This window comes from Hemicordylus capensis, chromosome 2, assembly GCF_027244095.1.
Source record: "Hemicordylus capensis ecotype Gifberg chromosome 2, rHemCap1.1.pri, whole genome shotgun sequence".
Classification (NCBI taxonomy): Eukaryota; Metazoa; Chordata; class Lepidosauria; order Squamata; family Cordylidae; genus Hemicordylus; species Hemicordylus capensis.
The window spans coordinates 232,318,252-232,344,358 of record NC_069658.1 but is presented as its reverse complement, the minus strand read 5'-3'; the positions used below and the strand labels follow the sequence as shown (position 1 = coordinate 232,344,358).

The 26,107-nt window shown below is 47.3% G+C and overlaps 2 protein-coding genes across 4 annotated transcripts in view; both read right to left on the bottom strand.

Annotated features, from left to right (window-relative positions):
* The window catches only part of LOC128343836 (major histocompatibility complex class I-related gene protein-like), a 32,953-nt gene extending 29,535 nt beyond the window's left edge, over window positions 1–3,418 (bottom strand). The window contains exon 1 of the mRNA XM_053293272.1: window positions 3,220–3,418. Within this exon, the coding sequence (XP_053149247.1) occupies window positions 3,220–3,418 (199 nt within the window). The remainder of the gene's footprint in view (window positions 1–3,219) is intronic.
* LOC128344283 (major histocompatibility complex class I-related gene protein-like) lies at window positions 1,571–24,676 on the bottom strand. 3 transcript variants are annotated; one of them, XR_008315765.1, is made up of 8 exons: window positions 24,564–24,676; window positions 22,188–22,463; window positions 20,451–20,726; window positions 14,864–15,148; window positions 11,555–11,629; window positions 8,951–8,975; window positions 3,198–6,584; window positions 1,571–3,095 (listed from the first exon to the last, which is right to left on the bottom strand). XR_008315765.1 is itself a non-coding variant. In XM_053294130.1 (7 exons), the coding sequence occupies exons 1-7, from the start codon at window positions 24,667–24,669 to the stop codon at window positions 6,458–6,460; spliced, it is 1,170 nt and encodes a 389-aa protein (XP_053150105.1). In that variant the 5' UTR covers window positions 24,670–24,676; the 3' UTR covers window positions 1,571–6,457. The 3 variants fall into 3 exon arrangements, 2 of the variants coding, with proteins under 2 accessions (XP_053150105.1, XP_053150106.1); XM_053294130.1 differs by having other exon boundaries at window positions 1,571–6,584; XM_053294131.1 differs by having other exon boundaries at window positions 1,571–6,581.
* Between the last annotated feature and the right edge of the window lie 1,431 nt (window positions 24,677–26,107).

The following is a 26,107-nucleotide window of genomic DNA, read 5'->3' as shown; positions in this document are numbered from 1 at the left end:
GTTAACAACAAAGCAAACAAAACAGAAAAAGTCAAAACAACAGTTAAAATGACAACAAAAATTAAAACACCAGTTAAAACAAAATAAATGATAAAAGTTTTAAAAGTTAAAACTCTACAACAATTCAAACCTTAAAACATTTTAAACAATGTTAAATCTATTAAAACAATATTTCGTTAAAAGCCTAGATGAATAGATGTGTCTTTAAAGACTTTTAAAAAGTTGTCAGAGATGGTGAGGCTCTTATTTCAGCAGGGAGTGTGTTCCAAAGCTTTGGGGCAGCAGCAGAGAAGGCCCATCCCTGAGTAGCCACCAAACGAGCCGGTGGCAACTACAGACGTACCTCTGCTGATGATCTCAATGGGCGGTGGGGTTCATAACGAAGAAGACATTCTCTTAAATACCCAGGGCGCAAGCCGTTTAGGGCTTTATAGGTTATAACCAGCAGCTTGTGTTTTGCCCAGAAACTTATCGGCAGCCAGTGTAGACCTTTCAAAACGGGAGTAATATGGATTCTCCCAGATGACCCAGAGACCAACCTGGCTGTCACATTCTGTACCAATTGTAGTTTCCGGACTACACACAAGGGCAGCCCCACATAGAGCGCATTGCAGTAATCCAGTCTGGAGGTGACCAGCATATGGGCCACTGTTCTGAGGTTGTTTATCTCAAGAAATGGAGGCAGCTGGCGTATCAGCCAAAGCTGATAGAAGGCACTTCTGGCCACTGCCTCAACCTGGGACACTAGGGAGAGGCTTGGATCCAGAAGCTGTGTACTTGTTCCTTCCGGGGAATGTAGTTGGGAGGTCCCGGAAGCCAAATTTAGGCGATAGATAGCATATTGAAGTCCAGGACCTGCAAGTAGCATTCTCAGAAATGCTACCTGTTCCAGGCACAGGGTCAGAGAGACAGGCAGAGCTTAAGGGTCTCAATGCGTGGATGAGATGTTGGTGCCGGGAGGAGGGATTTAGATTTGTTAGGCACTGGGATACATTTTGGGGCAAGCAAGGCCTGTACAAAAGGGACAGGTTTCACTTGAACAAAGATGGAACCAGACTGCTGGTGCTTAAAATCAAAAATGTCAAAGAGCAGCTTTTAAAAGGATGCCTGGGGAATAGCCTACAGGAGATGGGCAGTATCCGGTTCAGCAAATGCCATCCTTTAAAGTGTGAGGGTGTAAAGGATTCAGATAAAACAGAAGGGGGCAGAGCAGAACCACAAAGAGCAGACAGAAGGTTGTGCCAGCTGGTCAAAGAGTCCAAAGAAAGATAGCATACACCAGGTAAGAGATTCAGCTTACAGGTGCTTATCTGCCAATGCCAGAAGCCTCCGAGCCAAGATGACTGAGCTGGAATACTTGGTTGCTAACACAAAAATAGATATAGTGGGCATAACAGAAACATGGTGGTATAGTAAGAACTAGTGGGACACTGTTATCTCTTGATATAAACTCTATAGAAAGGACAGGGAGGGGCACCTTGGAAGTGGAGTAACACTCCAGTCCAACTAGGTTTTCTACTTCGTTAAATTCTAACCATTCTTTAAGCAGGGATCCTCAACGTTGGGCCCCCAGATGTTCTTGGACTTCAACTCCCATAATCCCCAGGCCCAGTGGCCTTTGGCTGGGGACAGAGGCGTAACTAGGGAAAACGGCGCCTGGGGCAAGCACTGAAATTGCGCCCCCCGCCCCGCCCCCAGCGTGCATCTGACTGACACACATGTTTCAGGAAACTTTTATTTTAAAAATTACAAAAATTACCAAAATTACCAAAAATTTCAAAATGCAATAACCACAAATGCAATAAATTTGGTTTATTTATTGGTTTGTGGTTGGTTGTTCTTCCAGTCAGCAGAGGTGCTATTATTGTTTTTTGAGATAAAATAGTATTTATTTTTTGTATTTCAATTTATTTATTTTTACAGTTTATATCCTGCTCTCCCTCCAAGTAGCCCAGTGTGTGTGCTGCACTACATACTTAGGTTTTTCCTTACAACAACCCTGTGAAGTAGGCTTGTGTACAAACATACCATGTGTACACACACACCATATGTACACACACAGCTTGATTACCAAATGTAATTGGCAGTCTCATAACTTCACACAAACTTGACAGTACTCCTCCCCCCACCCTTCTCTGTTAGTCAGCCCTCTGCAATGTAAGTGGATTGGTTAGTTTTTTACTGTGAGTCTTTTCCTGTATGGTGGCAGATTGTTTACTCTGCAGAGAAGTATATGTGTGTTCTGAGATAATTATGGATGCATTTTGTGTGTATCCTGATTCAATAACAAACTTTCCTGGAAGCTAATGCCATTAATATCAGTGGAGCTGATACACAGGGAGCACTACATACTTAGATTTTTCCTCACAACAACCCTGTGAAGTAGGCTTGTGTACACACACACCATATGTACACACACACACATGTTGAAGCCTCAGTGTAAGGGAATTGCTTCCTCCTCCTTGTGCGAGCGGGGGCGGACATTTGGAGAGGATCCCTAACTTGGCCGAGAGGGAGAGCGTGTTATCCGCTCCCCTTTGCGAAGAAGAAAACAGCTTCTGAGCAGAGAATAGTTTTGCAAGTGAGTTGAACTTTTCCTTTCCCCCCTTCCCTTTCCTTTTTGCTACTGGTCTCCTCTTCGAGCAATTCCCTTACACTGAGGCTTCAACACATGGATGCCACTAAAGGAAAGGGGAAAGTGGAGAGAATGCCTTTGACTCTGCATGTCTACGATAACATTTAAAAAACTAAGGCTATGGTTCTTTGTCTCATTTGGAAGCAAGCTCCACTGATATAGGCTCCCCTCATGTAGGCTTCAATCTTGCGCACAGTTTCCCAGCCCCTCACTGAACTCCATAACCAGGCAAAAAAATTAAAAAAAGGCTTCGATTCCATGCCCACGCTAGGGAGTTAGTCCCATTGAAACCTCTACTTCTCAGCACACGGGACTAAATTGGCGCGCGCACACACACGCACACACCGGTGCAGACTTCGGAGCATCTCTCACGAAAATCAGCGAAGGCTTAACACACAACAGCTCCTGCCGAAAGCAAAGGGAAAACACCGCATCTTCTCTGGGGGGGGGATCCAAAAAACTAGATTTTTTTAAAAAGGAGAAAGAATCTTTTAAAAGGAGGCAGGGGGAGCGGAGCCAGAGAGGACGAGATTTCAAAAAAGACAAGAGATCACACACACACCTATTGTTTGTCCTCCTCCGACCTCCGTCCTTGTTGCTTGTTGTCCAGTACCCCTGGCCCCTGGGATCCTTCCTCCGCAGTCCGCTCCTGTTCCTCTCCTTGTCCAGGCAGGAAGGAAGACACAGCCCGACGCACCGCACAGCAGGAAGACAAAGTGCACCGTGCACGTGCAGGCGGCGTAGCGAGCTCTCCTCCCAGTCCCAGGCAGGCCAGACACGCATGCGCGTGTCCTCCTGACACGCATGCGTGACTGGGGGCGGGGTGGGGCGGCGGGTGAGTGGCGTCAGCAGACTCTTGGAGAGACGCGAAAGAGAGAGAGTCAGAGAGACAAAGCTGCAAAGTTTAGGCGCCGGCGCCGCGGCACTGCCGGAGCTGAGCAATGGGGGGGGCGGGGCGCCGGGACCGGGGGAGAGCTCTTTGAAGTTGGCGGACAGCTGCAATGCACCAAATTTTTAAAAAAAAAAATTCTGCAAAGGCAGGGGATCTGCGGGGGTACTTTTTGGCGCCCCCTAGCAAATGGCGCCGGGGACACGTGCCGCCCCTGCCCCCCCTATCGTTACGCCCCTGGCTGGGGATTATGGGAGTTGAAGTCCAAGAACATCTGGGGGCCCAACATTGAGGGTCCCTGCTTTAAAGGATAGAATCTAACAAAGAAGAAAGCCTAGGTGGACTGCAGTCCTCCACAGAAACCCTGTGGGTGACAATACAAGGCCTGAAAGGAAATGTGCTACTGGGGATGTGCTATCGCCCTCCTGATAAAAATGCTGACAGTGACTGGGAGTTGCAGGAGGAAATCAAGGAGGCGTCAAGGAGAGGCAGGGCAGTAACAATAGGTGAATTCAATTACTCACACATGGTAAATTCACAGTCAGCTAATGACAAAGAGGTCAGATTTCTATATACGCTGAATGACTGTGACCTAGAACAGTTGAACATGGAACCAACAAGAGAGAATGCGACCCTGGACTTAATCTTGAGTGACACCCAGGACCTAGTGTGTGATGTCAGTGTCATCGATCCTTTAGGGAACAGTGACCATAGTGAGATCGAATTCAGCACACATGCTGGGAGAGAATCACCAAGGACGTCTAATACAGACATTTTGAATTTCAGAAGAGGAAACTTCTCCAAAATGAGGAGTATGGTGAAAAGAAAGCTGAAAGGATAAATCAGGAGAGTCACTTCAGAATGCATGGAGTTTACTCAAAACCACAATACTAGAAGCCCAGTCAGATTGTATACCCAAAAGGAGGAAAGGTACCACTAAGTCCAGGAGGATGCCAGCATGGCTAAGAAGTCAAGGAAGCCATAAAGAGGAAGAAGACTTCCTTCCAAAATTGGAAGGCCTTTCCAAATGAAGAGAACAGAAAGGAACACAAACTCTGGCAAAAGAAATGCAAGGTGACAATAAGGGAGGTGAAAAGAAAGTTTGAGGAACATTTAGCTAAAAGCATCAAGGGGAATAACAAAAACTTCTTTAAATACATCAGATGCAGGAAACCTGCCAGGGAGGCGGTTGGATCATTAGACGATGAGGGAGTGAAAGGGATTATTAAGGAGGATATGGAAGTTGCAGAGAAGCTAAATGAGTTCTTTGCGTCCGTCTTCACGGCAGAGGATACTGAGCATATACCTGTTCCTGAACCAGTTTTTGGGGGGATGGAGGCTAAAGAACTGAGTCAGATAGAAGTGACAAGTGATGATGTTCTAAACTGTCTGAAAAAAATAAAAACCAGCAAATCACCAGGGTCGGATGGCATCCATCCAAGAGTCCTCAAAGAACTCAAATGTGAAATTGCCGACCTCTTTGTCAAAATATATAACGTATCCCTGCAATCAGGCTCTGTACCAGAGGACTGGAAAGTAGCAAATATAACAACGATTTTCAAAAAGGGATCCAGGGGTGATCCAGGAAATTACAGTCCGGTTACATAACATCTGTTCCAGGCAAATTGATGGAAAGCATCCTCAAGGATAAAACTGTAAAGCACATAGAAGAACAGGCCCTGCTGAGAGAGAACCAGCATGGCTTCTGCAAAGGTAAATCTGGCCTCACAAACATTTTGGAGTTATTTGAGAGTGTCAACAAGTGTGTGGATCAAGGTGATCCAGTTGACATAGTCTACCTGGACTTCCAAAAAGCTTTCGACAAAGTTCCCCATCAAAGACTCTTGAGGAAACTTAGCAGTCATGGGATAAGGGGACAAGTACATGTGTGGATTGCTATCTGGTTGAAAGACAGGAAACAGATGGTAGGTATAAATGGAGAGTTTTCACAATGGAAGTAAGTATGAAGTGGGGTCCCCCAGGGATCTGTACTGGGACGGGTGCTTTTTAATTTATTCATCAATGATCTAGAAGCAGGGGTAAGCAGCGAGGTGGCCAAATTTGCAGATGATACCAAACTCTTTTGGATAGTGAAATCCAAAACAGATTGTGAGGAGCTCCAAAAAGATATCTCCAAACTGGGGGAGTGGGCGATAAACATGTGCTCACCCGCTCAGTGTTGGCAAATGTAAAGTAATGCATATTGGGATGAAAAACCCCAACTTCAAGTATACGCTGATGGGATCTGAGCTCTTGGTGATTGACCTGGAGAGGGATCTTGTGGACGTGGTCTAGGGCTCATTAGGAAGGGGATCATCTACGGATCATTAGGAAGGGGACTGAAAATAAAACTGCTAATATTATAACACCCTTATACAAAACCATGGTGCAGCCACACCTGGAGTACTGTGTACAATTCTGGTCACCACTTCTAAAAAAGGACATTGTAGAACTGGGAAAGGTGCAGAAGAGGGCAACCAAGATGATCAGGCTTTTTAGTTTAGATAAAAGATGACTGTGGGGAGACATGATAGAGGTCTATAAAATCATGCATGGTGTAGAGAAAGTGGATGGCTAGTTTGGATGGCTTTAAGAGGGGTTTGGATAACTTCATGGAGGAGAGGTCTATCAATGGCGACTAGTCTGAAGGCTACAGGCTTCCTCCAGGCTCAGAGGAAGGATGCCTCTGAGTACCAGTTGCAGGGGAGTAACAGCAGAAGAGAGGGCATGCCCTCAGCTCCTGCCTGTAGGCTTCCAGCGGCATCTAGTGGGCCACTTTGTGAAACAGGATGCTGGACTAGATGGACCTTGGGCCTGATCCAGCAGGGCTGTTCTTATGTTCTTAAGACGTGTCTTTTTCTCAGAGAAAATCCTGCCAACTTTTCATAGCTTATAAGTCCTGAAATGGAGGGGATAGGATTTTACACAGTAGTTCAGAGTGTAGTCTGATCATTGGTTGGAGCTGCATCTTTGCTTTGAAGTCTGGATACCTGAGGTGGGCTATGACAGGCTTCGTGCAGTTGTGTGGTCATCATTTCTCTTCTTTCGCTCTGCTCTCTCCTCACACACAAATGGGACGATACAGAAACAGGGAACAAGAGAGTGCAAAGTTACAAAAACCTCCCAGAGCCTAAAGAAACCACCCAGAGACGAAAGTTTGGGGCGGTAGACAAATTTGAGAAATAAAACAAAACAACTGAACTGTCAGTGTGTGGACGTTAGAGTCAGGCAACTGGAAGGGACTCAAGGCCAACTAAAGCACTGTCCCACCACACAACATATGATATAACTAGGAGAGCACAGTTCTACTTCTATCAAGTGCCAGCAGAGCAAGCAAATGCTTCCAAATGGTTTGTTTAAATAGCAAGTGAGCCAAGCTGCCGGTGTCAGGGGAAGGCAGAAAACCCACAGGGCACTAAGAAGTCTGACCCAGAGGAGAAATCCCCCCTGCTCCTCAAAAATGGTGCCTGCCCTCATATTCTGGAAAAAAACACACACAGCTCCTCCTTCAAGTCTTTAGCAGTTCTTGCACAAGTTCAGTCAAGACAGGTGCACAGCACCCTACCCACCCCCAGCACGGCAACCCTCCATTGGCTGTTGCTGATGTCTTTCTTATGTTTCTCTTTAAAACTGTGAGCCCTTCAGGGACAGGGAGCCATCTTTAATTATTACTATTTTTCTATGTAAACCGCTTTGGGAACTTTTGCTGAAAAGCGGTATATAAATAGTCTGTGTACCCAACACATCCCCAATACATCATTTATTTATCAATCATATTTTTATACCACTTGATATGTACACCTCTAGGTGGTGTACAAAATCTTACCCACTTCCCCGGATTATGTAACTCCTGGAAAACTCTGACGTTTGGGCCACAGGAACACAGAAAACCTCAGAATTAAAGCACATTCCTCGCAGAGTCCATGTCCACATTCCCTGATTTTTAACTCATTCCTAGCAGCCTTGGAGGATTAAGTGAAAAAATTGGGATATAAGATCCATTCTAAATTGGAGGCATGTCCTTTTGCTTTTAAACACCCCCAGTTTAGCCTCGACAGAGCTGTTAGGCCCTTTGTTGACCACTGGGAAGGGAAAGTCCATAATCCTGTGTGGATTGTGGGGATCGCCCCAGCCCCTTCCCTCTTTCCCCATCTGTTCAATCTGATTACTTTCTTTAGCCACAAGCCATTTCAAATCAATAATCTAGAGCAGGGATTCTCAAGGATGTTTTTAATTGTTAATTATTGTTTTTATGCTTTATAATTTTTGTTTAATTATTAACTGATTTTAATGGTGTTTTAATGTAAACAGCCCTGAGCCTTTTGGAAGGGCGGTATAAAAGTTTTAATAACAACAACAACAACAACAACAACAACGTTGGGTCCCCAGATGTTGTTGGACTTCAACTCCCATAACCCCCAACCAAAGGCCACTGGGGCTGGCGATTATGGGAGTTCAAGTCATAGGAACTTAGGAAGCTGCCATATACTGAGTCAGACCATTGGTCTATCTAGCTCAGTGTTGTCTTCACAGACTGGCAGCGGCTTCTCCAAGGTTGCAGGCAGGGATCTCTCTCAGCCCTATCTTGGAGAAGCTAGGGAGGGAAAGAAACCTTCTGCTCTTCCCTGAGGGGAATATCATGCAGTGCTCACACATCAGGTCTCCCATTCAGATGTAACCAGGGCAGACCCTGCTTAGCTATGGGGACAAGTCATGCTTGCTACCACAAGACCAGCTCTCCTCTCCTGTAACATCTGGGGACCCAACTTTGAGAATCCCTGATTTAGAGGATACATACGTGATAAGTGTCTCAATAATAAAAACCCAACCATTAAAAACCTCGATACTCTCTGTTTTGTGGTGGAACTCCTCCTCTGGGATGATGTGCAAGTCATAAGACCTCCTGAAACTCTGCGGGGAAATGGAATCTGCCAAGAAGAGTGATGACCATAAGGTCCCCATTTTGGCCCCCACAAAATGACCAATGCCCGTCATCCCAATGTGGCCACCTGTGAATGTAACAATAATTGTGGGGGAAGGATTTTCACCTAGCCTTAGACTTTATATCTTCTCATGATCAGATACGAGCCCTAGCAGCCTGGCTGTATGTGCAACTAACTGGGACCCAGATCACTAAATGGGGGAGTGGAGGTCTCCTACTGTTTCGTGGCCAGCCTAATGCCTAGACATCTTCCCCTTGTGCACAGCTGTTCTATCCCATTTCTCAACCTCAGACTGCAATGTGATAGACCAGGCCTGCTCAACTTAGGCCCCCCAGCTGTTTTTGGACTACAACTCCCATAATCCTCAGTCACAGTGACCTATAGCCAGGGATTATGGGAATTGTAGGCCAACATTTGCAGGAGGGCAAAAGTTGAGCAGCCCTGTGATAGACTAACATTTCAAAGAAAAAGGTAGTCACTCACCTGTTCCCCTGCTGCCACCTCTTCTCTGCAAAGACAAAATCAGAGAGTCAGAACTGAAGGGGACCACCTTCCCAAATGAGCCAAAAGCACTCTCTGCAGTGAGGCAAGGTTCCAGGACCACAAAGCCTTCTAGACCGATGCCTCTCTAGGTAAGGAGGTCCCAGCCCACGCCTAAGCAACTGCTGTTTCCAGAGTGATGAAGTCCTGACAGGTATCAATTCACCACCTGCTTAATTCCACCAGTAACCCCTTTGCCACTAGTCCTTCCTTCTGGAACAATGTTGGAGGATAGCTTTGATCACTGTGCAAAGAAGCTGGTTGAATGGATGAAAGCATCTTTCTTTGATAAGAGAGAAACAGGATGCTTCTTGCCCACCCATGGAAAGCAGAACCTCCCGAGCATCAGAGCTGCCTGAAAGAGCCCTGTACGGTGGTTCCAAAAGGAAAAGAGGTTTAAAGGTCAGAGTGGCAATCGGGGCATCCACTTTGTGGCTGGTTGCAGCTGGCATGGCATGTTTCAGAAGCTGGAAAGCGGACTGCAGAATCAGAGGTGAAACTGGACTCCAGCCTCTCTCTGCAGAGGATACCAATGTTACCAGAGCAGGCTGGAAAAGGTACAAAAGGTTACGAAGTGGGGAAGGAGGATGCAGTACCCATTGGCTTTGAGGCTTCAGAGATAGCAGCATGGGGAGGCAGATCAAGCTGAAGGGTCCCCAGAGCTCAGGCTAATAATTTGGGGACATCGCCTTGGAGAAAAGGATGGTTTGTGCTGGTTTGTCCTTTCAGTTCTCCTCCTCCTGACTGCTCACCATCCTCCCAGATCACTGAGGGAAGCAGATCCAGAAACAGGAACATAGGAAGCTGCCACTGACTGAGTCGGACCGTTGATCCATCTAGCTCAGTACTGTCTACACAGACTGGCAGCGGCTTCTCCGAGGTTGCAGGCAGGAGTCTCCCTCAGCCCTGTCTTGGAGATGCCAGGGAGAGAACTTGGAACTTTCTGCATGCTCTTCCCAGAGCGGCCCCATCCCCTAAGGGGAATACCTTGCAGTAGGGATGTGCACGAACCGGTTCAGTGGTTCTTTCTGGACCACCGGACCGGTCCAGAGTTGGAGCTGGTTCGGTGGTGGTGGCGGGTTACCTGTAAGGTAAGAAGCCCGGGAGGGTGCTCATCACCTTCCTGCCACATTTCCCCCAATGGTGCTGTCTCCAAAACCGCTGGCGCGGGACAGCAGCATACCTCTTGCCGCCCCAGTCAACATCGGAACGGAAGTGGTCGGTGTGCGTGCGCATGTCACGCATGTGCACTGGCCACTTTCAGTCTAATACCGACCGGGGTGGCAAAGAGTTATGCTGCCACCCCGCATCAGCAGTTTTGGAGACAGCGCTGGAAGGGGAAATCCAGCAGCGGGTGTGTGTGTGTGTGTGTGAGCACCCTCCTTGCTCCTTAAAGGTAAGCCCCCCCCGCCAAACCATCCCAGTGCTGGTTAATGCACATCCCTACCTTACAGTGATCACATGTAGTCTCCCATTCAAATGGAAACCAGAGTGGACCCTGCTTAGCAAAGGGGACAGTTCACGCTTGCTAAAATCCATGGGCTCTTGGGGGAGGAGTCAGATCCAGCACAGGGGTCTATAAGGCAGTTCGTATGGCTGTCCTGAGAAGCACAACGGACCTTAAAATGGGACCTTCTGGGGATTCTTCTCAGTCCTCTTGGGAGCTGTAGAGGCACTGCTGCTTAGAGAAGGAACAGCTGCAGGGAGCTCATTTCCCCCACTTCTGGACACAAAATAACTCTTGATGTGCTCCCACCGCCACTTGCAAGTACACAGCATTGTGCCTTCTGTGCCTAGAAAGAATGTGTGGGAGGAGCAACCCAAGCCCCTCCTGATGGAGAAAAAGATGGCTTGTACTGGCTTGTCCCTGATATTGTCTGGGTCTCTATAAGTGGAGTCCTCAGGTTTCTGGCCCCAGGGAATTACGGCCAGAAGCCAGAGATTCTGGGCCTCTTATGACTGCACCATCCTGAGCAGCACACCCATGTAATGGACTCTTATGGGACTTACCTGGTGCTGGTTATTACCTTTAAAGCCCATAACGGTTTGGGCCCTGGATACCTGAAGGACTGCCTGCTCCCAAGGGTTTATGCCCACCCAACAAGATCATCTGAGAGGGCTTTTATTCCGTGTGCTGACACTGAGAGGCTAGATTGTCGTACACATGGGACAGGGTCTCCTCTGATGTTGCCCCCAGTCTCTGGAATGCTCTCCCAATGACTATCCAGGCAGTCCTCACACCACCAGACTGTAACGAAGCCCAAGTGCGTGGAAATGAGATCACCACATATTTTTCTCATTTATCCATGCCTGGGGTGAGCAGCAAGCTGGCTTTTCAGCCTCAAATCCCCAGCTCCGCTATGGCGGAAGATGTAATACATCCAGCAGGGTTGTTGTAGGGCTTGACCATACCACAAGTCTTTGTGGGGCATGATGACCACTTCTAGAAAGCCTGTGACAATCCCAGCTGTTTTTCTTATTTCTCTGCCCCCCCCCGCCCACTCTCTCTCTCTCACACACACACACATGCATTCACAGTTTACTTACTGACATAGATAATCCCAGCCACAAGCAGGAGGATGGCAGCAAGGACTCCCACAATAAGCCCAAAAGGCCCAGAGACTGAAATGGGAGAGAGAAAAGAGCCACAAAGATTTTTTTTTATATGGGAAAGAGATTTCTGTGTGCAAGAGATGGGAGCACTAGACCTGTGCATCAGTCACTCTGATTCCAAATTAACTGCACCATCACATTGGCGTCCCATGGAACTGGCCACTCGCAGTGCGGTTGGGTATGCACAGTACTGTGCACATCCAGTGTGGGGGGCAGAGATAGTTCTGCCGAGCACTTGCCCATAGATTTCTCAGAGGAACTACCCCACCCATTGCTCCCTGCGCACAATTCCTGCTGTGCCCCCATGTCGTCAGGGCTTATGGGACTTGGCTTAGGAAACATGCTGGGCATGTCGTGAGCCTCCACCTTTCAACAGCACAACAGTGCAATTTATTCATATTCGGAGTGGCCAAGTACAGGCCTAGAAAACACACAGGGAGTTAGCCAGCCTCACTTGAGGTCTGAATTATACAAGGAATATTCCCCTCCCCTTCATTATCTGTTTTGTTTGTTTATGTATTGATTTCATGTATATACTAACCATCCCAGAACAGTTCAGGGTGATTAACACAAACCATTTAAGATAATATAACAGTTACATTTTTTAATATGAATATAAAAATAAAAATAATTAACATAAAACACACTTAATAAACTATTTAAAACCAATTAAAATATTAAAAGCTGGGCTGAAAAGATGGGTCTTTAGGGCTCTAATATTTTAAATTATTAATTTAATACTATGCGTATATCTTGCCTTTTCACTCATAGAACACACAAGGAAGCTAACATCACAACCAAAAAGACACACATGATTAATCAACTGACACAAAGAATGAAAGCAGGAAACAAGCAAGCAGCATCCACAGATACAGAAGCTCTGAAAAGCCACAGACCCTCTAAAGACCATTATAAATAGGTTTCAGAAGAACAACATTTCATTTGGCAGCAGAGAGGTAGCCAAGATGTCCCTCCAGTGGGAGAGGTTCCATAGCTTTGATATAACCGCAGAGACGGCCTTCTGTCTTCTCTCATGTATTCATCAAATGCACTTTCCCCTATTGTTGGGATTTGAATGAGGACCTCTCCAGCAAAGCTCAATATATGAGCAAGTGCATACCACAGTGAGTTGGAGTCAACGCCCAAGCAGTAATGTTAACTAGAATCCCTCTGGAGCTGAAGAGCAGGTGTGTGTTTGAGCATGCACATGTGTATGCATCTTCCCAGGGGCCAGGAGACCATGAAAATATGCTACTTCATTTCTGATATCAAAGAGGGTGCACAACATGGCCTTCTCTACAGTGTGGCCCAGATATAAAGTTATTCTTTCCCCATGGAAGCCCAACAGGGCCAAGCATCGTAGGCCTCCAAAGAAGCTCACACAGAGGCTGTTCTCACAACCAAAGTTTCCTGGGTAGGAGGGGCTTTATCCAGGAATGTGCGGTCATTTGGCACCAGGAGCCCTCCCAACCTAACAGTTCTGAACCTGGGTAGCCCAAATCTGCTGCCCAGGTTAAAAATGAGGTAAGACATGAAGAGAGCCATCCTACCCTTTTATCTGGGTTAGGGGTGAGTCCGAACTGGTCCGGCGGCCATTCTAAGGAATGGCCGAACTGCCGGACCGGTTCGGCCCTTGCTGGTCCGGGTCCGGGTGGGGGGGTATAACTTTAAGGGTGGGAGGGCTTTCTTACCCCTCCCGCCTCTTCACCCCCTCCAGCGCCCGTATTTAACCAAATAACGGGGCGCTGGAAACCAGCCCCCCCCGCCGCCGCCCCCCCCAGCAGATGCACATAGAAAGGTGCCGCCATACCCCTGCCGCCGTCGCCCTCCCTCCCTCCCAGCTGCCCGCCCGCCCAAGTCCTTACCCAAAGCTGGAGTAGTAAACGAGAGGAGCTCCCGGACAGAGCTCCTCTCGTTAGAAAGGCCTGATACAGAATGAAGGTGCTTTGCGCGCGCGCGCGCATGCGCACGCCACAAAGGACACCGGAGGCCCGGTCTACCCGCTGGGAAAGGGCCGGGTAGACCGGGCCTCCGGCGATCGGAGGCCCGGTCTACCCAGCCTTTTCCCGGCGGGTAGACCGGGCCTCCGGCATCCTTTGCGGTGTGTGCATGCGCGCGCGCGCGCAAAGCACCTTCATTCTGTATCAGGCCTTTCTAACGAGAGGAGCTCTGTCCGGGAGCTCCTCTCGTTCACTACTCCAGCTTTGGGTAAGGACTTGGGCGGGCAGGCAGCTGGGAGGGAGGGAGGGCGACGGCGGCAGGGGTATGGCGGCACCTTTCTATGTGCATCTGCTGGGGGGGGGCGGCGGCGGGGGCGGCTGGTTTCCAGCGCCCCGTTATTTGGTTAAATATGGGCGCTGGAGGGGGTGAAGAGGCGGGAGGGGTAAGAAAGCCCTCCCGCCCTAAAAGAAAGGGCCCCCCTTCGGTGCCGGTCCGGACTGGTCCGGACCGTGCACATCTCTAATCTGGGTCATCTGAAGAGTTCTGTGGAAAGTGGGGCCAGGAAGAGCTCCTGCAGTACTGAGGGCTGCCTCCCTGCTGCTCACATGATGTATTGTGGGATACTGGAGGACTCGGATCGGGTTTTTATTCTCTCCTGGAGTGTCCAGCAGCCTGATCGTGTGGGGGTGGGGCAAGTAAGCCCAACTGTGGTCTTGGGTTGTCTGGGAGCTATAGGGTACTGGTATGCCTCCCCTCCATTATTATTATTATTATTACATTTATATCCCACTCTTCCTCCAAGGAGCCCAGAGCGGTGTACTACATACTAGAGTTTCTCTTTCACAACAACCCAGTGAAGTAGGTTTGGCTGAGAGAGAAGTGACTGGCCCAGAGTCACCCAGCTAGTTTTATGGCTGAATGGGGATTTGAACTCGGGTCTCCCCGGTCCTAGTCCAGCACTCTAACCACTACACCACGCTGGCTCTCCATCCCCATATGATCATGAGAACAGGCACGCCCTCTTTTTTTTAAAAAAGGCCCTTCCTGATCTTCTGCAACATGTTTATGGTGTGCTCAGTGCATAACTGTGTTCTTTGTGCTCTCCTCTTGCACATCAACCCCTTTCCTCCCCAAAGCACATATGAGTTCCCGCTGGGCGTTGCTATTATGATCTGTGATGCTGCTGAGTGGGGTCTCTTCTCTGAGCCCCCACCTTCTTTCCTAGTGAACATTTCCCCTGCGGTGTTTCTCATCCCCCACCCAACACAAAGGCGCCAGCCCTCCTGCCCTGGAGTCTCTCACCAGGGCCCTCGCAGGACACGTCCAGAGGCTCCTGCAGGGCCTCGTGTTTCACATGGCACCAGTAGCGGCGCCTGTCTTTGGGGTCAATCTGGATGCTGAGCCAGGTATAGTAGGTGCCATCTGAGTTGGGGAGGACACCGCCGCGGAGGGTCTCCTGCTTCTGGACCTCCCCGTCGTTACTCCAGGTGAAATCAATCTCTTTGGGGTAGAAGCCATACACCCGGCAGGTGAGGGTTTCCAGGTTGTCGCTGCCCACCTTGCATGCCACCTTCACTACTGGGGACTCTGGAAATCACACAATTGGTACAATTCAAGACAGCATCTTTCCACTGGATAGAGGTAGTATTTTGGTAGGGGGATTCACGTAACTTGCTTTAGAGCTGATATCAGGGTTTATTCTAACCTAAGCCCCGCCACCCTGGATTTGCACTGGAAGCTGGTAAAGGAAATGCTGTAAAAATTATTGTCATATCCCCCCCCCACAAAAAAACACCTCTACCAGAGTTCTGTGCTAGTTTTGTGCCACAAACCCCAAGTTTTCTGCTGCCTCCTTTAAGGGTGTAATAGACACTTCAAGTTTCAGTTCCCAGGAAATGTTGGGGGGAAAGAAAGAAGAATATTGTCATATGACCCCCAAACCTCTGTTCTCCCATCTGCTTCAGAGACATGAGTTAAACCGTTCAAGCAGAATGGTTACCCTTTATTTTCAGGACATTTCTCTTTCTCTGGTGGGGGGGGGATTTCACTAGCCAGCCCTGACAGAGGCCCTTCCCAGCTGTTTCCAGGGCTAAACACAACAAGGTCAGAGGCTGTTTGTTCCACCTTTCTTCCTCCCGCTCCTTTTCTCCTCATGAAAAATCAGACTGAACTGAGCATGCCAGAATTTAACATTACCATACAAATGACAAATATCTATAACCTGCTTTTCAACGAAAGTTCCCAAAGCAGTTTACAAATAGATAGATAGATAGATAGATAGATAGATAGATAGATAGATAGATAGGCTCCCTGTTCCCAAAGGGCTCACAATCTAAAAACAAAACATAAGATAGACACCAGCAATATACTGTGCTGGGGGTGGATAGGGCCAGTTGCTCTCCCCCTGCTGAATAAAGAGAAGCACCACTTTTAAAAGGTGCCATTTTCTTAAAGGATAGAAATTCAAAATATATTTACTTGGCAAACCCATGAAAGCATGTTGAAGACAGACTGAGGTCATTCACACAATCAAAAACTGTGTTCTACCTGGGTTTGGGAGCTGTATGTGCTTCCAATCTTTGCTTGTGTGGAAGCAAGATTTGAGGAAAACCTGAGTAGAAGTGACTGCGTGGAAGCAAGGTAGGAGAAAAAGCTACCCAGGTTTTCCTCTAACCTTGCTTCCACACAATCACTTCTACCCAGGTTTTCCTCTAACCTTGCTTCCACACAATCAAAAATTGGGAGTACACACAGTTCCCAAACCTGGGTAGAACACAGTTTTTGATTGTGTGAATGACCTCACTATCTTCTAAGGAGACCTCTTCCAAAGAAATTGAGTCAATCTGAGCTTCCCTTTCTGAAGGTAGAATTTGTGAAGGTAAAAAACCCCTTTAAGAGGGGTTTGGATAACTTCATAGAGGAGAGGTCTATCATCGGCTACTAGTTGGAGGGTTAGAGGCCACCTCCAGCATCAAAGGCAGGATGCCTCTGAGTAACAGTTGCAGGGGAGTAACAGCAGGAGGGAGGGCATGCCCTCAACTCTTGCCTGTGGCTTCCAGTGGAATGTGGTGGGCCACTGTGCGAAACAAGATGCTGGACTAGATGGGCCTTCTTGGGCCTGATCCAGCTGGGCTGTTCTTATCCTGTTATAAAGATGAGGTGGTGGGTGGGGTGGAAGAGACCTAACTGTGGTCCTGAACTATCACATCTGCTTTTCAACATTTGCTTCTCATATCAAGTCACTTTTCCATGGAGTCAATTTAAAAAATGGACACAATTGTGCAGCAGGCAGTTCTGAGCATAAGAACGTCCCTTAAAACATCCCTAGAAGGTTTTACCTCTCCACTCATAATACACAGGCACTCCTGTGCCTGTGTAATAAATGTCCCTTCATTGAGGCTGACCAATCATTGAGCCTGACATATCTGCTCATAACTCTGCATTTTTGGCGACAAAGGTGGGATTTCATTCCAGGGACTAGGCCATGTGGAAGGATCCCCCCCCACCGCCCCCAATTCTCCTCTCCTCAGCTCCGATGTTGTGTGATCGAAATGACAGCATTAGGCTATACTGAAGAGCTCCGTGTAAGCCAGCCAGCTTCATGGGACTCATAAGCTGATGGATTAGAAAACCCAGAACAGAAATGTGTTATTCTTTTGACAGTTTGTGGATCTAAAACATTCACCATTGGCCATTCACTTATTGCACCCGCCTTACCAAGCACCGGATCATAGGTTGAACTTGTTGCCCTAAGGTACATTTTTGCCCATGACCACCAATTACCTTGCAGAGGTTCAATTTTTAAAGAGATCAAAAAGATAGCACAGGCAAAGCAGATTACTTGGCTAAGCTCCAGCACTTTTGCTGAATTCTGTGAGTCTGGGGACTTCCTAGATGGCCTGCTTTATGATCGCCTTATCTGTGGAAGTAAAGATGAAGTGATGCAATGCCCCCTCCTCTCAGAATCCAACCTGACCCTTGCTACAGCACAAGAAAAGGTTTTGGAGGTGACAGCTGCTTCGCAGCATGTGAAGGAAATCTATCATGCACACTTTTCCAGTGTGTCCATTCTTCGAGATGGTCAGGAACTAGAGCATCTTCCAGCAGTTGCTATTGTTGCCACCCCAATGCAGAAAAAAACGGAGCCACAACTTGAGCTGCATATTACACTCTTAAAAGAGTGATTCTTTAATCATAATGTGGTTCATTAAAAACCACAGGATTTACTGATTTCCTTGAAATAAAAATAAACTGAGTCCTGCCATCTGGGGCTACATGTGTGCCCAATTTCAGAACTCTAAACACAGCCATTATGGAGGTGGGCAAAAAAAAAAAAAGAGGCGGGGGGATGTTGCACTTTTTTTTATGAAGGCAATGGGTAGATTCCTCCACATGGGGGTGGAATGATGGTTCAACGGGGGTGGGGGGGTTCAGTTCCAGAAGCTCTTGTAATTTTCTGCCATGAAACAAGCCACTTATATAACTTGTTTGAAGTTTTTTTGTAAAAAAAAAGGGGGGGAGGGCAAAAAATAATTACAAATCAATAGATACACCGATCTGCTTCAAAATCAACACACTGAGTTCTGATAACCTGTTCCACATCTGTGCCAAGTTTCAGAACTCCAGTCCAAGCCATTCCAGAAATATATAAGGAGCCCTCTTTTTCCTTGGGGAACATCATAGGGTCCTCAAGGAGACTGGGCATATAGACCTGCCCCCCACCACCCCGGTCCATTCCTAACTGCACCCCTGCCTGTCAGTTGGCGTAAAACTGCCACTGATAGAAAGGTGGGCTTTATGTAGCTCCGTGTAAAGGAGAGAAGTGTATTTATTTCAGACAAGAACAAATCCTTAGTTGTCATTTATGCTGACATCTTTTACTGTCAATTCCCATGTGAAGACAGAAGGATTGTCAGGCCAAGACAACTCAGCTACTCTGAGAAGCTTGAGGGATCAGGGTGATTGCTGAAGGTTTCCTCGAGTGGTGATAATGGGCTGATTAAGTGGCTACAGACATCTCAAGACCATGTGGAGGGGTATCACAACGATAATATTCATCTTTGTTCCTGCATTTCTTGGGAGCCATAACTGTCTGTTGAGGTGTCTGTTACAGGAGGCAGCACAAAATGTGGGTTTTGTGGTACAAAACAGCACAAAACTAGCACAAGACTCTAGCAGAGGGCTATGTGTGATAATGTGACAATATTCATTCCCCCCCAACATTTCCTGAGAACCACACAATCTGAGATGTCCATTACACCCCTAAAAAGGCAGCACAAAACCTGGGGTTTCTGGCACAAAACTCTGGATGTGGTTTTGGTGAAATATGATGTTCATTTTTTTGTAGTCTGGAGAAAATTGAGGTATTATACTTGAGGACTGAGGCATTTCACCCTCATCTATTTCTACAACTCTCTTCCTTGTGAAACCCTCATATTCCCAACTGCACAAAAGTCTACTGCACACATTCCAACCCCCTGCCCCGCTTCACTACACAAAACGTGCCCCACTGCACATTAGAATGCCCCCTGGCTAATATTACCAGATCAAATAGCTGAACTGGTTTAGAATCCAAATACTGGGTCAAAGTTTTCCTTGAGCTATCCAAGGTCTTTAAAAGACCTCTTTTCTTTTTCATGAACAAGACCTCAGACCTTCTCAATGTATATGTGAAATTAGGATTTCCCTCCTCTACTGTGTGGATCATTTTACACTTACCCTAAACCACGTCTGCCATTTTGTTGCCCACTCACCCAGTCTGGAGAGATCCATCTGGAGCTCTTTGTAGTCCACTTTAATTTTCATCACCTGAATAATCTGATGTCATCCACAAACATGGTCACTTCACTGCTTACCCCTAACTCCAGATCCTTTATGAGCATCTTAAAGAGTATCACACCCAAAACAGAGAGACTCCACTTATTTCCCTGCACTGTGAAAATTGTCCATTCATTTCTATTCTCTGTGTCCCATTCTTTAACTAGCAACAATCCATAAAAGGAGCTGTCCTCTCATCCCATGATCACTAAGTTTACTCAAGGGCCTTTGAGGAGGGAAAAGCTTTTGGAAAGTCCAAGTACACAGTGTCTCTTGGGTTATCTCCATCCACATTCCTGCGGACTCTCTCAAAGAATTCCAGAAGTAGGGATGTGCGCAAATTGTTTCAGGCAACTGCAGTGTGGGTGGGGCGAGCAGTAGCTTTAAGAATGAGGAACGCAGGTCTTTACCTGCTGCTCTGCAGCCCCGCCGCTGTTCCAGTCGCAGCGCTGTCCTTCCCAAAAGGTGTTGCAGCAGCAGCATGCACATGATCAGCAAAACCATGGTGACTACCCAAATGGCCACCACGCATGTGCAGCAGCCATGTGTGTGCCGCCACTGTGACGCAGCCGCATGCGGCCTTTTGGGAAGAACATTGCTGCAGCTGGAACAGTGGTGGGGCGGCAGCGGAGGAGCCGGTAAGGACCTGCGTGCCTCATTCCTAAAGCTACCGCTTGCCCTGCACAGAAACATTTCAGATGCTGCCGCCTGAATCATTTCAATGCCTCTCTAATGAAGCGCCAAAATGATTCGGGCACATCTCTATCTAGAACAGGGATTCTCAATGTTGGGTCCCCAGATGTTATTGGATTTCAACTCCCGTAATTCCCAATTATGGGAATGGAAGTCCAATAACATCTGGGGACCCAACATTGAGAATCCCTGATCTAGAAGGTTAGTGAGGCAGGATGGGCCTTTGGAAAAGTCATGCTGACTCTTCTCTGCGTACAGGATGAAGTGGTACAGTCCTATGTTCTACTGCTTCATTCAGCTACAAGTGCAGGATGAAAGCAAAGGGGCACTGTATAGAGGAAGCATACTGCCACAAGCTTTCCCTGGCCCCCTTCCTCACCTCTCCTGAACAGAGCTTCCTTTGCATAGTTCACGGATCTCTGCAGCCAATCAACACACTCTTTATCCTGTGAGTGCATTGCATCCTGCCTGACGGGATGTTCAGCCTTCCACCACCTGTTGACCACCGTGGCCTCAGCATTGGCTGGCATCCAGGTGAGTGTCTCCCAGTCCATGCTCATGAAGTCCCTCCCATCGTAGGCATACCAGTTATGTGCTCTTCTGTGTCCATATTTGCTCCATTCACAGGCATTCATATTCTGCCAGGTGTGAAGCCCTGAAAGGAGATGCAGAAGGCAGGGGCATCAAATACAGAACAGGATCAGACCCACACACCCCTTCAACTTCTGTCCGATTGCTCTTATGATTTGTGTAGAAGGACCATTGTCCCTAGGGATGTCGAGAAGACTGGTATTGACGGGGAAGCATTGGAGGGGAACATTTCAACAAACAAGGCTGACATCTCCTCCCCATATTGGATTCTCAGACTGCTAACCCCTAATCCATAAAGAAAGAAAAGAGTTACAGGCACACTAGTGATATCTTATGATAAAGAATCATTTTAGAGGTAGTCCAGATAATCAGTGTAACATTATCATCTTGTGCTATATTGCTCACACCACCGCCATAACTGAAAGCACAAGCGCAGCAATTTAGCATAAACATTAAAAAGGAGGAAATGGTGATCTCAACAGCATGTATGTACGTTTACTCAAACGTAAAGTCCCACTGTATTCATTGGGCTTTACTCTCAGGAAAGTGTGCATAGAATTGAAGCCAAGTCATTAATGGGAATATTTGGGCAGGAGGAAAGTGAAAAGATTGAGTGTGATTTCAGGAAGTGATTAATGAAGGATCAGCAACAAGTTCCAAAGATCCAGGAGACACTTCTTGGGGCACAATGATTAATAATGAAGGTGGACAAGTGGAAACAATAGATTTCAAGGGGCCAGACAGGAAGATGGCTTTTCTTGATAAAATTATTGAGCAGGGGGAGAGTAACTGGCCCTATCCACCCCCAGCACAGTATCTCCAATGACTGTTGCTGGTCTCTATCTTGTGTTTCTTTTGAGATTGTGAGCCCTTTGGGGACAGGGAGCCATCTTATTTATTTGTTGTTTCTCTCTGTAAACCACCCTGAGACATTTTCGGAAGGGCGGTATAGAAACAGAATGAATGAATGAATGAATGAATGAATGAATGAATAAATAAATAAATAAAGTAACGTAACGTAACGTAACATAACATAACAAAATGTTGGTTTTAGGAAGTTGCTCTGTTGGCCCTCAAGCTCAGAAGGATCCATGGAAATAATAACTGAATGGCTTTAATGCCCAAGTGAGGAATGTATAGATGTGCTAGAAAGGAAGTCTGGGAAGTCTGGTTCAGGGGTGTCGGGGTGCAATTTGAGGACTCCTCCATGTGCTGTAGCCTTGTTTCCCCCCTGACTCCCTCGGCTGTTCCTGGCCTTAGTGGCAAGCAAGCACTGTTTCTTTTCTGGACTTTCCTGAAAACAGGTCAGGCCAGGCCAGGCCCCTCTGTAGGGTGCTGATGGTGTGTACAGACGGTCCCATTTCCTGACCCCGTAACACATTATTTTGGATAGCCTGGGCAACAGAAAAGCAAACTGATTGGGAAGACTGCCACACTTGCTTTTCACTTGCTGTACTGACCCCCTTGCCTTTCCCTCTCCTGTCCCAAGAGGAGGAAATCCATCCCTTTCCTACTTTTCACTCACCGTTGCTCTGGTTGGACAGTTGCTGTATGGTCGTCAGGACCTTTCTGAACCACGTCTCATAGGCCTTGGCTCTCTCTGCACACAGCTCCCAGAAGATAGGAACATGGGCCACCATCTTCTTCACCCAAGGTTCTGCAGGCACACATCTCCGCTCCCTGCTGTCATAGTGACCAAGGACCTGGCCATCCAGATAGACCACAAGCACAAACTGGGGGACTTCCTGGAGGGGCTCCGACACCAGTGTGAAAAATGAGCACAAGGAATGAAAGGAGGAGTCTGCAAGAGAAGAAAGGAGGAGACAGTTTGGAGGGCTGAAGCAGAGAAAAGCGTACTCCTCCATGAGACAGACTCTCCATTGTCCAACAGCTCCTATAGTTAGGAAAGTGTAATCCCATCAAGCTCTCCCAGACAGCAGGCTTTACCACACGTTTAATGCAAAGGCTTTACTGCGAGTTCGAAACTCACAAAACTGATGCCAAAAGCGGATTTTTTAACCCTAGATATATATCGGGCTACACACAGTGAAAAAACCAAATGGTATATGAAGTGCTCCCTGAGAGTTCGCAGGGACTTTGGGGTGAATCTGCCCAATATGTGAACGCACAGACACCTCCATTCCGGAGGAGATGCGAGCTAAAAGCCGGGTGTGAAAAACTTCATCTCATGTCTACCTTCGATCTGCTCCCTTGCAATTTCCATCTATTCATTCTAGTCCTCCCTGAAGAGCAATAGGGAACGAGTCTGCTTCTGTGTGGCAGCCCTTCAGCTAACATATCCCACCTTAGTCTTCTCTTTTATGGGCTAGATCAGCTCCTCCAACCTTTCCTAATAGAATTTGATTTCTAGAACACTCATCCTCTGAACCCACTTTGGTTATCAACATCCTTCTTAAAAGGCAGGGCCCAGGACTGGACACAGGATTCCAAGTTAGATCTAGCCAAAGCTCATCCATTATGCAGGACCACCACCACTCCCATTAGGTTATGGGGAAGGTGTCTAGTTTTGCTTCTGTTCTGTGGGCACAAAGGAGAGGGGAGATGGGGAAGGAAGTGGGATCCATATAGGACTTAATATAATTCAAAACAGTGACAAACCCATTATCCTGGTATAGAGTTTTTAAATCGGACTCTACTCCCTACTCCCTCTCGTTCTATTACCAGGACAGATGATGCAGCTTCAGAGTGGATCATTTCTCCCCCGTCAACTTCCAATGAAGTTGGCTCGTTTCCCAGGAAATTCGCCTAGCCAACAAGTGGCTTTCCTGCTTGAGGACAGCATACCTGCCATTACTTGGAAAGTGGTGGGCTTTTGTGCAGCAGCTCGAAGAGTGTGCCATTAACAGTCCTAGTGCTGCTCTATAACCTTTCAGTTATAATATTGTTGATGGGTTAGACTGTTGACTTGTTTTGTGTTTTTAAAAAATTATTTATATTTTAATTGTATTGTCGTCCCGTCCCCCCTTGTTGTGCTGGTCATAGACCGTAATAAACTTTGAATGAATGAATGAAACTTCCAATGAACTCTACACTCCTGTGAGCATAAACACGACAGACCAGTTCCAGCCCAAGGTCTCATGCTCCCTTAGACCAGTGAGAGAGGAGAGGAGAGCTGGTTTTGTGGTAGCAAGCATGACTTGTCCCCCTAGCTAAGCAGGGTCCGCCAGAGAGTTGCATACGAATGGGAGACTAGAAGTGTGAGCTCTCTTAGATATTCCCCTCAGGGGATGGAGCTGTTCTGGGAAGAGCATCTAGGTTTCAAGTTCCCTCCAAGAAAGAGCTGAGAGAGATTCCTGCCTGCAACCTTGGAGGAGCCGCTGCCAGTCTGTGAAGACAATACTGAGCTAGATAGACCAATGGTCTGACTCAGTATATGGCAGCTTCCTATGTTCCAGTGATGTTTATTGCCTGCTGGGGCCTGGTGCAGGGGTTGATGGCAAAGCACCGCTGAATGGTAGGCAAAGCCAAACACTAACAGGTCATCTTACATCCCACCCCCACCCAACCATGGTGCACAAATGGCCTCTGTGGATCTGCGTCCCCCCTCCACTAGACCCCTGCGTTTTGCCAATGCTTCCCAGAATCCCAGCTGCCCCCTCTGCATGCCAACCCTCCTCCTCTCTAGCAGCTGAAGTTCTTCATGCCCAGCAGAATCCCGCGTTGTTGTTTTTTAAACCAGCCCTGAAGGGGGGGGGGGAGTCCAAAGGGCATCTACCTCCCGCCCCGCCCCTGTCTATAAAGGCATTCCTCCTTTCTAGGAATCTCCAAATCTATAAAGACATTCCTGCTTATAAACTGGGTGCAAATTCTACCCTGCCTGCAAATCTGCAAATTTAGCCTCCTCCTCCTCCTCCTCCTCCCCGCGCTTGGACCTACTCACCAGAGCAGCGACCCAGCACTAGAGGGCCAGCTGCCCCCAGGAGCAAGAAGCACCTGCAGCAAGCGCCCGCCATCGAGATGAAGTGGAAAAGAGGAACTGAGTGCATCGGAAAAGCCTCGTTGCTGTGACGCTCGCTCGCCCCGCCGGGGGAAGGAGACCCCAACGTGACTTGAGGGTGAAGGTGCTGGCCAATAGGGAGAAGACGCTGGGTAGCTGCAGGGGAGAATTCGCCCCCGCATGGTTTTTCTCTTCTGCTGTGAAGAAAGCAAGCGAAAGAGGCTTTTCCACCCACGCACCCACCCCCGAGTCCCTTCTAACCGTGGGTGGGAGCGGGGCAGGGGGGAACCCGGGAGAGAAAATGTGCTCTTGGGGGAACTGAGAGGCACTAAAAACAACAATATAAGATTTTAAAAACAATTCCGTTCAAAACAATTCAAAACAATATATGCATTTACAATCTAATTAAAAGCTTGGTTGAAGAGATGTGTTTTTAAGGTCTTTGTAAGAACTGTCACTTTTGCAAACCTGCAGCTAAATCTTTGGATTGTGGACTTTCGGCTGACACACACCTCCTGTGGCATGGAAAGGGTTAAATGCGACTCATTATTGCCATCTTATTGCCATGTTTACTCAAAATCTATCCTCAGCAGAGACCCAAAAGTTGTTTCAAGGACTATAAGAAGTAATTAATGCATTTCCCTAGCACTTACTAATACGAAGTATGTGTCAACTGCTGTTTTGATTGTTTTTCATCATTTGCATGTCACAGCTGTTGCACATTCTCTATTGTCAGCCTGACTATTTTTTCCATGTGTGTAATTTGCAATATTGTACAGTAGCTAGTCAACCAATTCAAGGCAGATTTCTTCTTCAGACCATTTTGGCATTGCTTGCATGGCTCTGAGGCATTAATTCAGAGAGGAGAGCTGGTTTTGTGGTAGCAAGCATGACTTGTCCCCTTAGCTAAGCAGGGTCTGCCCTGGTTGCATATGAAAGAGAGATTAAAAGTGTGGGCACTGTAAGACATTCCCCTCAGGTGATGGAGCCGCTCTGGGAAGAGCATCTAGGTTCCAAGTTCCCTCCCTGGCAGCATCTCCAAGATAGGGCTGAGAGAGACTCCTGCCTGCAACCCTGGAGAAGCTGCTGCCAGTCTGTGAAGACAATACTGAGCTAGATGGACCAATGGTCTGACAGTATATGGCAGTTTCCTATGTTCCTATTCCTTGGTAATGGAAGACAGAATATTAATAAATTTCCAAAGTTCATTTGAGCTAAGTGGCAGGGATACTTAAATGTGCTAATTGAGAGGTTTGTGAGAGGAATTCATTTCCAGTGCACAGGTGATCAAGAATGCTCATATACTTCAAACATGAGATCAGATGTCCATTCTGAGATATTGTATTCGCCTAAGAAACCATAACATTGTAACATAATTTGGAATTTGGCAACAGTTCCTCTGAGCATATGGTGAGTGCCTCAGCAGGCAACAACAACAGCAGGCACAAGTAGTAAAAGAGAGCTAATGTCTAGGACCTAGTCAAATT

Coding starts and splice junctions, on each gene's coding strand:
- LOC128344283 (XM_053294130.1), bottom strand. CDS start 24,669: ATGCACTCAGTTCCTCTTTTCCACTTCATCTCGATGGCGGGCGCTTGC. Junction 8,976..11,554: donor GGCTGGGATTATCTATGTCA/GTAAGTAAACTG, acceptor TTGTCTTTGCAG/AGAAGAGGTGGCAGCAGGGG. Junction 6,585..8,950: donor AGGTGGCAGCAGGGGAACAG/GTGAGTGACTAC, acceptor TTTGTGTGTGAG/GAGAGAGCAGAGCGAAAGAA.